Below are 12,823 nucleotides of genomic sequence, written 5' to 3'. Positions count from 1 at the left end.
ATCCCGCACGGTCCCTAACATTATGCCGCCGCCGTAAACTCACCGGTCGCCATGGTGACATACTGTCAAAAGCGGCCAAGTATCGTCGGCTTGGAGGTTGCGTCGTTATCAGCAGCCAGGAGCTGAAGGCAGCCGAGAATCACCTACCGCGGGCCCCCCCCCACGCTGCGGCGTCTGACCGACTCGCCGCCACCGAACTTGCGCACAGTTGTGTCTAATTCCGCGTTATCATTTTTGTCCGTCCCGCCGATTCCCGCGCCCGGCCTCCTCCCAGAAGGGCGTTTGAATCTGCGCAGGCGGCCTCGCTTCTGATTGGTCGGGGAGCGGGCGGGGCGTGGCGTCCCCGGAGGCGGCCGACCAGTCGCGTCGCTTCCCCGCGGAAGGCGGCGTTGACGCGGCGTGGACGCCGCGTTCCCGCCGAACTCTAAAAATCGGACAATCCGCGTCGGTGGCGCCCACCTCCGAGCTACAGGTGATAAATTGCTCGCTGTCCTGGGAGACGCGCACGCCTGCTCTCGCATGCTGACAGAGCTGACCGGTTCCGAGCACATCTGCCCCGAAATTACGACCAAAATTGACGTTCCGTTGGACGATTCCGAGTAGGAAGATTGGTTTTCCAAGCTCCGACGTAAATCGAATGCAGCGTTTATTATAGCACGGTGCTGTCAACGTCACAGAATGACTCTATTCATGAAGCTGCTCCATGGCGCTGTGACACTGGAAAGTTGTTGTTTTTTTTTCTGTTCTGTAATTCCACACCTGAATGCTTGTGTGTACACAAAGCTGTAAGGATGGTTACTCACCTCAATGAATGTGGTACTTAATATGTAGGCCTTCGGACTCTTTGTAGGTCTTTGCACTTATTTTTTGTGAAGTAACCATATTTCCATTCATCTTAACATAAAGATGGGAGGGCGGTAAGGTGATAACAAGATTGTTTTCGTTGTATCAGTCTTCTTATTATCAAAATGTTCCTCTGTGAATTGGAAACATCACATATTCAGCACCTGCACCAGTGGTGGGAGTGCTTAAGTCAAATTTAAGTATCTGTCCTTACTTAAGTTCAAGATTCAAGATTCAAGATTTTTTATTTGTCACATACATATACATACTTTCATACATATATGCAGTGAAATGTAATGCAACGCACCCGGTGATAGCACACAATATGTCCTAGGAAAAAAAATAAAAGTAGAAAATTCCTTTCTAATAGACCGACTAACTGACTACTAAAACGTAATACAGTAAGTTGAATACTTATAGAATAGGATAAAAATATATAGAATAAAATACAATAAAAATAAATTGAAATAAAATGGAATAGATAGAAGGAATATGCCTATGTATATACAGATATGTGCATTAAAGTGGCATGTACCTTAAGTACCTTCATAATCATAACAATTCATAAATCCCTATACTTGTTCTATACTCCATCAAACTGCCGAGTCATCTATAATGCATTAGGTCCATATCCTTGTAAATGACCTATGTTGACTTATGCACCTATGTTACTTGTTGTAAATTGTCATCAGGATTTGCATGATTTACTTTAAGAGTAAGTAAACACACTCACTGGAGTAGCCAGGACCAGTTTGAGGTAATACAAGCAATCTCGCAGTCATATGTTGTCCTTAATCTCGAGTACTGACCAACATTTTGAGATGTATACATTTACACACATCGGGCCCTCGAAATATTCGCTGCAACTCACAGTGACAGACGCAGCATTTGTTCAACTTTTTAAAACGGCGCTTTACTGACACCTTTTGGACAGATGGGAGCTTGACACGTGGGGAATAACATATTCATTTTTGGCATAAGATTACAACATAGTATCAGTGTTTAAATAAGTATGGAGGAAAATTGAAGGCAACAATTATCTTTTTTTCTCCATTATCTCTTTCATTTCTTCCTTTTGTGTGTGCGACTTCACGGTTTGCAATCTGAAATGTCACAACTGTAGATTGCTGTTTTGGCAATCCACAGTTTATTATGTGTTACACTGACGATGATTATCCTCCTCTTGGAAGAGGCTATAATAATTCATTATGAATCAAATTATAATAACATTGTTTTTTTGTAATTGGCCACTGGAATGTCACAAGAGACACGCAAAAGACACACACACACACGCACACTCACACTGTCAACATCTCCCTCACATACTCAACCCAACAGCATCCTGATAACGTCTTTCTCCTTACTCCTCTTTTATTGCTGTATAAGTTAGAATGGCACACAAATACCCTCTGTTTCATGCCACGAAAAGGTGATTTTCATGAATTTAAATAGACAAAATAGAAAATATTCAAAGATATTCACAAACCGCCCGTCCAGCACGTGTATCTCAATTGTTACAGCAAATAAATATACAGCTCTATAGATGTTCACATTTTTGTTGTACATGATGTGTGTTTTGTCTTGTATGACATTGTTGCTGCAACCCTGGAATTTCCCGTTGGGGATTAATAAGGTACCTTTATCTCGTTATCGCTTGGGAATCTTGGAATCTCTTATCTGGTATGGAATGCGCTTCAAAGTGTGACTTGGACTTGGACTCATCTTGTACTTAACGTATTGTTGTACTGCCGCCGGTCGCCGCTAGGTGGCGGCGTTTCGTTCTCCACCGCCTCCACGGGGCACGGAGACTTTCCTGGCGCTTCCTGCTTTGGAACCAGTTGACACAAACCGCTGGATGCCCGCCCGGACAGACTGTACTTTTTGGGGGAGAAGTCGACAACTCTCCCGAACGGTTTAGTTTGCTGGTGTTTGCCGTGTTTTTTTTTTTTTTTTTTTTTTATCACCGTAGACCGACGTTTCGCGGGAGCCGAGAGTGTGAACAGATGAACACCTCGTCGACGCCGTGTGAGGTATGTTGTGTTTACCTCGTTGCCAAGTCGGAGCTCAGCAGTCGGGCAACATTGCGTTGCTATTAAAAAAGAAAAAGTCCCGACGTGCACACTCGCCGCTCTTCGTTCAACATGAAGAACCTTTCGTTGGTGGTCGCGGCGTTACGTAACTTTTCTAGCTTTAGGAAAAGAGGAACAGAACCAGAAGTTGTTAATTCAAACGTAAGAGCAGGCCGGTGGTACATGTGGAGCGTTCCGAAGCTTTGTTTGTCTGTTTAACTGCATATTTGTTAGAGCTGCTCCGACCCCACATTCTGTCGGTGTGTGTGTGTGTGTGTGTGTGTGTGTGTGTGTGTGTGTGTGTGTGTGTGTGTGTGTGTGTGTGTGTGTGTGTGTGTGTGTGTGTGTGTGCTCTTAAGTAACTTGGTCATTTTTGTTCCACTCCTCGTCTGTAGCCATGGCCTCTTCCTACTGTACACGATCGGGGTTGAGATGTCACATTTGTGGTAATACCGCCACAACAACAGTCAAGACCTGAATTGCCTAAAGGTGAAGCCGTTTTTAGTAATTCCTTTAAGTGCCTCAATAAAAGTCGAGTTGAAATTGCGAGACTTTCAATTTGTAAGGCTTCAAGTCCATTGTCATTCGATTCTGTCCGCTTTGAATTAACCCACGGAAGTATTTCCTTCCAACTTCAGAGGTTTTCATGAGTGCTATGTTCATCCAGCCATGGGCCATAGCCTGATGTATTTAATCATTTGATGGGGATGAATGACAGCTTAATTATCACTTTATATCGGATGAATAATAATTTGTGGTAAAATCAGAGATGGTTTTTTTTCCTCATATTTACCCCCATATACAGCGTCAAATCAGCCCCGCTCAAGCAAAGTTATGGGTTTAAGGTAGTACATACCTATTTAACATTAGGTTTTAAATAACATTCAACACTAGACATTTTTAGAAGCCTTAACAACTGTTAATACTGTACTGGAAAAAAAAGTCTTCCCTAGGGTGACAGGTAGGCAAGCCCCCCCCCCGGATGGATTTCTGTGACAGTTGTTTGTAGTGTTCAGACTGGAAAAAAAGGTCTTCCCTGGGGTGACATGTAGGCAAGCCTCCCCGGTCGCTGTCGCTACTTACGGAGTTTGAAGACCTGGATGGATTTCTGTGACAGTTGTCTGTCGCAGTTTGATTCCACAACACTTCAGGTCGCCCACGTTATGGGGTCTCTGAGTTCAGACACCTCACATTTCTCCAGTTTCATTTACTCCCTGGCCAAAAACACATGTGTTCGACACATCTCAGAGGGACAGTTGAAAAGTAGACTAATTGTCGATTTGTCAAAGTGCCTCGACCAAATTCCAACAATCACCGGGCTGGAACTTTCTAATCTAAACCATTGGTCTTATGTATTTGATTGTCCCCACTATTCAACCTCTGAATACTCCTGCCCAGCTATTTGTGTTTGGTTGGGTGTGTGCGCCTTTGTGTGTGACAATGGATGCATTGCCTGATTAGGTTTTCACATCTTGTACATCATTCTTGGGTAGTTGTGCAATTGTTTTCTTTTTTGCATTCCCCCCTCCCACCTCAAATACACACGCGCCATCGAAAAATAATGTTCAACATCCTCAGAGGATGTCCACAGGCAGGGACAGGCAGCGTGTTTGAACGAGGCAGGAAGCATGCTATTTTTGATCCTCCGTAGTAGCCCGGCATATGCGTATGCGTGTGCCTGTCAGCACAAGTTGAGGCTGGACTAAAACTTCGGTTGGAAGAAAGATTTGTTTTCCATTAATCGTGTTACGTTCATACTCGCTGAGTCTTTCCAACCTGTGATTTCAATTATCCCTCGCTTCACACTAAACTTGTCTATGTCAATAGTGGGTGTGTTTGGTCACAGCATTCCACACCGAGGAGTAGCTGTGTCAGCCTATAGGGTGGGCCGAGCCAGAAAGTTACAGTTTATTTCACTCGTGAACAGAAGTATTCCTGGAATGTTAAAAAACGGGTTCTGCCCGGTGACTCTCACAGTACTTTAACCACGTGAAACAGGCCCAGATAGTGGACGCTACAGATGCTGAAGAACCTTTTTTTTTGTCTGCCAACCAGAGTGGCAGGCTACATTTTAATTTTGACTATTTCACTTTGACTATTTATAGAATAGATTTCGTTTTAGTTAATAGTTTAGTTTTGGTTTTGGTTTTGGCTCAACCTAGGGGCTATTAAAACATATTGCATTGGACAAATTGCATTACTGCAGTGCAGTTTGGCTTTCCATGAGCTGGTTTTGTGTTTGAAGAACTGCAAATAAAACACAGTGCAACATATAACCAAGCTTTTAATGTGAAAATTTGTTTTTGTTCCCACAGAAATATATCTGAGTGTACAGAGAGCTTCCTGTATTTGTACTCTTTCCATGCTTTATTGAAGGATACAGCGGTTTAGTTGGTGAAAATGTGGCCTGTGCGACACTGGTTCGTGCGAGACATTTTATTAGGGCCTTGGCTGGAAAGGGGGAAAAAAAGAAGAACCGAGTCTTTAAGCAGCGAAATAATTTAAACGGCCGTCTAACTGACCCGATTAAGCGTTCTGTCAGCGTGCAAACAAAAACCGTTAGCAGACAACGCAGTCTACCTTTTATTTACCTGGTGTCTTCTAGTAATTCCTCATCTTTATTAGGCAACCAAGGATACCAATTTAGATGAATACCGCACGTGCGTGTTTGAGCATAAAAAAAGAGAAACCATAAAAAACTCCAATATTTGGTCAACTAACAATGATATTTAAATGTTAAAACGAACATGTTGTGCTGGAAAAGAAAATAGTGGGCCACCACTAGAGGCAGAACGAAAGAATGACACAAGGGAAGAAAAGATTGAGAGGAAACAATTTGTCCTGTTTTATATTTACCCCTTTCAGTGTGCGATTATGTCATAATAACAGAGCACACAGGAGAAAATGAAAGAGAAAGTCAGAGAAAGGAGGCTCAGTGAGACTGTCAATGAAGAGGGCACAGAAGGCTGTGAATTTTAAAGAGCCCTGCTTCCTCGTTGGGTTTCCTTCCCGCAACGTGAGCAGCGTGAGGGGTTCAGGATCCACGTTGGACCTTAAAGAGGTCTGAGAGCCGGGCTGCGGCGTTGTGTGAGCGGACGGGGATAAACTGCGGAGGTTTCACAGGACAAACTAAGCTGACCTCACTGTCTTGAAACAAAGGACAAAGTCAGTGCTGCAGACAAAAGGTCTTTGTTACAGAAGGAACACAGACGTGACATAACTGGTGGGGTTTTTTTGGGGGGGGGGGCGGTTTATGTAGCCCAGTTTATATTGTTCACATTGCCATTTAACCGGCATGGTAAGCTTTCATGCCGTGTTTCCGGTTCTTTATTCAGGCAACCGGGGAAAAACTGCTCTGCGTGGAATATAAAGCACTCAGCCTTTTACACCCTTTGCAACAAGAATGAGGTGTCCTGCCTTGCCTGTTCATCAGTTAAATAGTAGTAGGAGTAATACTAACAATCGGGTCTTTTTATCTCCCATCCTGTACCTCAGAGGACCCCTGAACGCTGATTTAAAAATACCCTTTCACTGACAGGAACAAGGGTTAATGTCAAAGTGTGTGTGTGTGTGTGTGTGTGTGTGTGTGTGTGTGTGTGTGTGTGTGTGTGTGTGTGTGTGTGTGTGTGTGTGTGTGTGTGTGTGTGTGTGTGTGTGTGTGTGTGTGTGTGTGTGTGTGTGTGTGTGCATATGAACATGTCATGTCAACATTTTGGAGTAGGAAAATCTGTGAGGTGAAGGCTTGTGGAGGCAGCTGCAATGAATGGAATCTATTCGAAAGATATGGAATCTATTCCTGAGGAGAAGAGATGGATAGAGCCATTTACAGTTAAACATAGAGCTGAATGAATTAATGGATTCATGTCATGATCACATTTTATACGAGGGAGGGGGGGGACTTGGGCTGCTGTAGATCGGTGCAAGGAAGAGTGAGGCCGTGTTGAGAATGGCTGAATAACTCTCTGGGACGGTGAATGGCTATTCAGGCCCAGAGGATGGAGTGAGCTAACAAGCCCGGCTGCTCACAGGGAGGGAGTGGGCTCGCTGACCTCACTGGAATTATCTGCCATCACGCCGCAGTCACGCCACAGTCTTCACCTCGGAAACCATTCCTGAAACCACTGTCACTCCCAGGCTTTCTCCATGTATGGTTTGGACGCATCACGCATCATCCGCGTTGACATTTACTGATGGTGGGTGGGGGGGTTTATGTAGCCCAGTTGATATTGTTCACATTGCCATTTAACCGGCGTGGTAAGCTTTCACGGCGTGTTTCCGGTTCTTTATTCAGGCAACCGGGGAAAAACTGCTCTGTGTGGAATATAAAGTACTCAGCCTTTTACACCCTTTGCAACAAGAATGAGGTGTCCTTCCTTGCCTGTTCATCAGTAAAATAGTAGTAGTAGTAGTATCCGCGATCACGCCGCAGTCACGCCACAGTCTTCACCTCGGAAACCATTCCTGAAACCACTGTCACTCCCAGGCTTTCTCCATGTATGGTTTGGACGCATCACGCATCATCCGCGTTGACATTTACTGATGGTGGTGGGGGGGGGGGGGGTTATGTAGCCCAGTTGATGGTCAGGGGTCATCGATTTTACCTCAGATTGAACTCCCCGAGGGACTGAAACATCTAACGAGCCCTGTCTCAAGGGGTGTTCTGGTGCAGATACTTTCAGACAAATCAGCTTGTACTGGCTAGGCCAATGATTCTCAATCTTTTTCATATCAAGGACCCATAATTTCATACACATTAGGCCACGGACCCCATTTGATAGATTTTGTCTCTGGGACTAAAATCAACATTTTTATTGTTAAATGTGATTTAGTCCAAACTTCCATACCTGTCTATCTTATAGTTAGGGAGATAACAGTGAAACTATGACTACAAAACAGTCATTGTTGTACATTCTTTAATGGTGCTAACACCTTGTAAATGACGTAATCATTCATTTTGCTGGGCCCCGCCTGTGAATAAAAGGCCCCAATGAGCGTCAGGTTATAGATGTTGGTGTTAATAGGGGTTTCGAGGAGGGCCAGTCCCCATGGTAACACATGTAAAGGTATTTGGGGCCAAGGCCCAGGCTGCCCCCAGGTTGCTGCAGCTACCGAGGGGGGGCATCATCAGATGATGTTCTTGTGACATCACAACTCTCCCCTATGGCAGTAAACCAGGATGGGGAAAGGCCAATTTCACACATGAAGCCTACCCCGGTGGACTGCTAGAGCCGGACCCCTGACCGATACTCCGCCAACATCTGAATCATCATTCAACGGCCACAGGGATGGAGGAGCAAACCAGCTGCCCCAATGTCAGCATCCCCTGCTACAACGAGCAGAGGGACAAGAAGAAGCGTTACACAGTAAGGCAACAGGTTACAGTTTTTGGCGGTAATACTAACTGAAAGGTTTTAATAACCAGGTCAAACCTTTTGTGATCAGGTTCTAAATGTTTGGGAATTGTATGGTGCAGTATTTAGTCACCATGTTCAGTCACACTCTTAACAACTAACCCGAGTGTGGCCTCTTGTTTTGCCCTTTATGCAGGTTTACAAGGTGATGGTCAGTGTCGGAAGACACGAGTGGTTTGTCTTCAGGAGATACGCAGAGTTTGATAAGCTGTACAACATAGTAAGTCAGCACAAGTTATGTTGACAGGATTCCTTTTAAGCATTTGTCTTTTGTGAAATAATGATTGATGTAAACAAACTTCAACCTTTGCCCCCCCCCCACACACACACACACACACACACACACACAGATATCGCATAATACAGTTTTTGTTTTTTTTTCAAATGCTTTAAGTGTAATTGTGTTTATAGATTTGGAAATGCTTATATCCTGACTCTAATATTTTGTCCTCTTTCCTATTATTATATTCCTTCACGTCGTCTTGATGCAGTTAAGAAAACAGTTTCCATCTTTGAACTTGAAAATTCCAGCGAAGCGGATATTTGGGGATAATTTTGACCCAGGTAAGGGTTTTCCACCTTGCTCTACTCAACGCTCCAACAACTAGAACACGGAAAATTTTCTGTCAATTAAATTAAACATCCAAATGCATTTCCTGATTCTTGACTGTCAGGTCTAATCTTTACTTTCAGTTGTGGTTGCTCCGACATTTTAGTGTCGTCACTTTACCTCTTCATGTGACTTTGTATGACACCTAATAGTACAGTAGGTGCATTGTTGTTTTTTAGCTCCTACAATCATCCAATATTCTACCATTGTATTGTCCCTCAGAGTTCATCAAGCAGCGACGAACAGGGTTACACGAGTTCATCCAGCGACTTGTCTCCCATCCGCAACTCTGCACCCAGTAAGTAAAAGCAAAATTTGCTCCTCGCCGTTTTTGCTCTCGTTGATCCCAGCTATACCACGTGACGGCAAGCCTCGTAACAATGAAGGAGGGGATTGAGGGACGGGGAATGAATGGCTGGTCCAGGTCTGGCACCCTATGGCCCAGTTCATGGAAATAATTGAGCCATTGCTCTGCTCTCCCTCCTTTCCAGAACGTTGAACGTTCTCTCGTCTCCGTTTCAGTCAGATAAATTTTCTTTGCAGTTATAGTTGGGTAGAATGATGATGACAATAATTATAATAATAATAATAAAAATAACAGCAAAAATAATAACACAAATACAAACAATATTATTATTATTACCGTTAGTACTATTATACTATTGTTAGTATTGCTGTTAGTGGCATAATAATGCCATTATTACCATTATCTTTCATTACAGTACTATTCTGCTACAGCACTGATGCTATGTACTATTTGTACTTCACTCTGTCGTACCGCCACCTGCCCATATTGGGCTCAGTTGTTAGTATGGTGTTTCTACCTGTTAACTTCTGTTTACAGATTTATACATACTGTTTTATTTCATTTTATTTTTTATCTTTTATTTCATTTTTTTTACTTGTACTGTTCTGTAAGCTTCTGCAGCTGTAACATCTGAACCCCCCCCCTTTAATAAAGGCTTGTCTTATCTTATCTAATCTTATCTTGTGTGTGATTTCAGCCCAGATGTAAGAACCTTCCTGCAGATGAACAAAACCCAAAACCTTTCAGATGCCTCAGAGGATGAGGAGGAAAAAGTAGGTGACGGAGAGTTTGACAGTTCAGTCATACTGAGTGGAATCGGTTGCATTAGCCATGAATAAATCGCGCCGCAATCTTTTGGTTGATTGACAAAATGTCCGCAACATTACTTCAGTCTTCAGTCATTGACAGTGGATGACTGTTTAATATTCCAACGCCTTGGTATTCGTTCACACTTGGTTATGTTTCCTTTTTTTTTTTTTATTAAACAGAACAACTCTACCTCCAGAAACATTAACCTGGGACCGTCCGGAAATCCACAGTAGGTCCAATACTTTTGTCATACTGAAATCATACTTTTAAGTGCACGTAAATCAAATAATTTCATATTTAAAACATTTTTTCCTAACAATGTTATGCTTTTGAAATAGTGACCCGTGCTCTCTAACTAAACCAAACATATTTTTGATTTCTATCCCAGGGCCAAGCCTACAGATTTTGACTTTCTAAAAGTCATTGGAAAGGGGAGCTTTGGAAAGGTATGTCAATCATTTCCTCAGTGGTGAGACGTCAATGTGAAAAATCTATTTTGATTTGCTCAAAAGGCAATTACACCTAAATCAAATTCAAAATGATTGGATTCATGGATGAATGAGTCCATGGGAAGAATCTTTGCTCAATATTATTGTTGAATGGTCTCGTTCTCCAGTCAAATGAGCCACGCATAACTGCATTAAATTCCCCGGCGACCATTTCAACAGTTTGATGTTTCTTCGCGTGGGGGTTTACACTTGTACTTTTTTTTGTATGTTATGAACGTGTCTTGGAGGAAGTGAGAGTCTGGAATGACTTTGTTTCATTGTGCTTATGCTGCTATTGTTGATTGTGTCGCCACAATGCGTTTTCTCTGTCTTGAATAAAGGTTCTGCTTGCGAAACGGAAGCACGACGGGAAGTATTACGCAATCAAGGTCCTCCAGAAAAGAGTCATTCTCAATCGAAGAGAGGTAACTTGGTTAAGAATATCTCCCTGACCCTATGGCACAGCCTTTGGGCGTCCCAGTTAATCACCATATGTATGTATTTATTTATTTTATGTTTTAACTCAGCAAAAACACATCATGGCAGAGCGAAACGTGTTGCTGAAGAACGTGAAGCACCCGTTCCTGGTTGGGCTCCATTACTCCTTCCAGACCACGGACAAGTTGTACTTTGTTTTGGATTTCATCAATGGAGGGGAAGTGAGTAGTTTCACTATAAAAAAGTGTTTCACGCCCACAGCGCAGGGAGTCATAGGGGTCAATGTTAAACCAGCAGAGCAATAACTCGGACGTGTGTCGTAAAAAAAACAAAACAAAAAAAAAAACGGTGCGGATAGGACCTCTTCGGGGCGCGTGGGAATACTCCAGCGCTAAAAAGCTGTCGAACACAACCGTGTCAGCCAAAGCTGAGCTCGTCGACCGTCGGCTCGTCTCTACTGTACCGCCACTTCCTCAAAGTTTTTCCTTCCATGGTGACAAAACCAGTGTCGTTTTAAATGCTGACCGTACGTATCGTGTACTGCAGGAGAGTGAGCGTCCACGTGGCTCGGCACACTAACCCTTGTCCTCATGGGCCGTTTGTCTTCATTGTTAGGAGGAGGCATGTGATACAAATGAAGGAGGGAAACGAGGTGCTGTGTCTGCAACTCACTTTTCTGTCGATTGTCGGTGCCTACGTAGTGACAGATTTAGTTTCCATTCAAACTGCAGACTGTAAGCCAGTCTTACCTTCCGAAAAGATAAACAGTGGTACCTCGACTTACGACTGTAATTCGTTCTATAAGAACGGTCGTACGTTAAAGCAGTCGTATGTCGAAGCAATTTTTCCCATATAAATTATGAACTCATGAAGGGTAAAAAAGAAAATAAATACACAGCACAAACACAGTAAATATGAAAAAAATATCGATAAGCCACGAACTACGTCCACATACGATGGAGGTCGCTGGCTGACCACGCCAACTGCAAATTTCCACGGTCGTATCTTGGAGCAGTCGGTCGCAAGTCGATACAAATTTTCGTGACTATGGCTACTCGTATCTTGGATTAGTCGTGAGTAGATGCAGTCGTTAGTCGAGGTACCACTGTACTTGCAGTTCCAGGTACATTCAAGTATTTGTTTCAAGAGACACATATTCCTTAATGTGTAGGGCTTATTACTGATATGTAGACACAATAAAACATTCCTTCGGATGGAAGGTGTTTTGTTTCTTGGCTTTTTGGCGTTTCCATGGCATGTTTATTTTTATTTTTTTTGGCTCTTTTTTGCTCCGTTCAGGGTTTTGGTTTGTTGAAAGCTTGTTGGGAGTAGCATGTGTTGGTGGAGTGGAACGTACAGACACTGCAGGAATTTAAGTGTGACACACTCGGCAGCCAGGTCATGACTAACCACTTGAGTTTTGCTGCGTTAGCGGTATGCCCCCGTGCTCTGCTCTCTCCATCTGGAAATATTGTTGAACTGAAATTTCTCCCCTGTAGCTTTTCTTCCATCTTCAAAAAGAGAGAACGTTCACAGAACCCAGGGCTAAGTTCTACATCGCTGAAATGGCCAGTGCTCTGGGGTATCTCCACTCGCTCAACATTGTTTACAGGTGAATGGGTGATTGTGTGTTGATTTGTAAGTTTGTTCCTTTATCCTGACTTGTGACACACAGTATGTCTACACTGAGACGTTCAGCGATCAATAAGTGCTCTCACCAGAATCTCTCGTCAATTGCTTAAATATCCCAAAACAAATGACTTGAATGAATGTCAGAGAACATTTAACGTTTGCACTGACACTCTGTCACGTGTCATTGCATCCTCTCTGCTCGGTAAAAGTCACTG

At 43.3% G+C, this 12,823-nt stretch overlaps 1 protein-coding gene across 3 annotated transcripts in view; it reads left to right on the top strand.

Annotated features, from left to right (window-relative positions):
- The first annotated feature begins 2,708 nt into the window (after nucleotides 1-2,708).
- sgk3 (serum/glucocorticoid regulated kinase family member 3) overlaps nucleotides 2,709-12,823 on the top strand; it is a 13,443-nt gene continuing 3,328 nt past the window's right edge. Inside the window, exons 1-11 of one of the 3 annotated variants that reach the window (XM_080020201.1) lie at nucleotides 2,709-2,873; nucleotides 8,088-8,275; nucleotides 8,460-8,543; nucleotides 8,815-8,887; nucleotides 9,156-9,231; nucleotides 9,938-10,013; nucleotides 10,230-10,279; nucleotides 10,439-10,496; nucleotides 10,880-10,963; nucleotides 11,066-11,197; nucleotides 12,476-12,588. In XM_080020201.1, coding sequence (XP_079876327.1) covers nucleotides 8,198-8,275; nucleotides 8,460-8,543; nucleotides 8,815-8,887; nucleotides 9,156-9,231; nucleotides 9,938-10,013; nucleotides 10,230-10,279; nucleotides 10,439-10,496; nucleotides 10,880-10,963; nucleotides 11,066-11,197; nucleotides 12,476-12,588 — 824 coding nt within the window. In that variant the 5' untranslated portion in view covers nucleotides 2,709-2,873; nucleotides 8,088-8,197. Of the gene's footprint in view, nucleotides 2,874-3,346; nucleotides 3,402-8,079; nucleotides 8,276-8,459; nucleotides 8,544-8,814; nucleotides 8,888-9,155; nucleotides 9,232-9,937; nucleotides 10,014-10,229; nucleotides 10,280-10,438; nucleotides 10,497-10,879; nucleotides 10,964-11,065; nucleotides 11,198-12,475; nucleotides 12,589-12,823 lie in introns of those variants that run through there. The other 2 variants (XM_080020199.1, XM_080020200.1) reach the window with 2 other exon arrangements.

This window comes from Zeus faber, assembly GCF_960531495.2.
Source record: "Zeus faber genome assembly, chromosome: 19".
Classification (NCBI taxonomy): Eukaryota; Metazoa; Chordata; class Actinopteri; order Zeiformes; family Zeidae; genus Zeus; species Zeus faber.
This window is presented reverse-complemented; position numbering and strand designations above follow the sequence as displayed.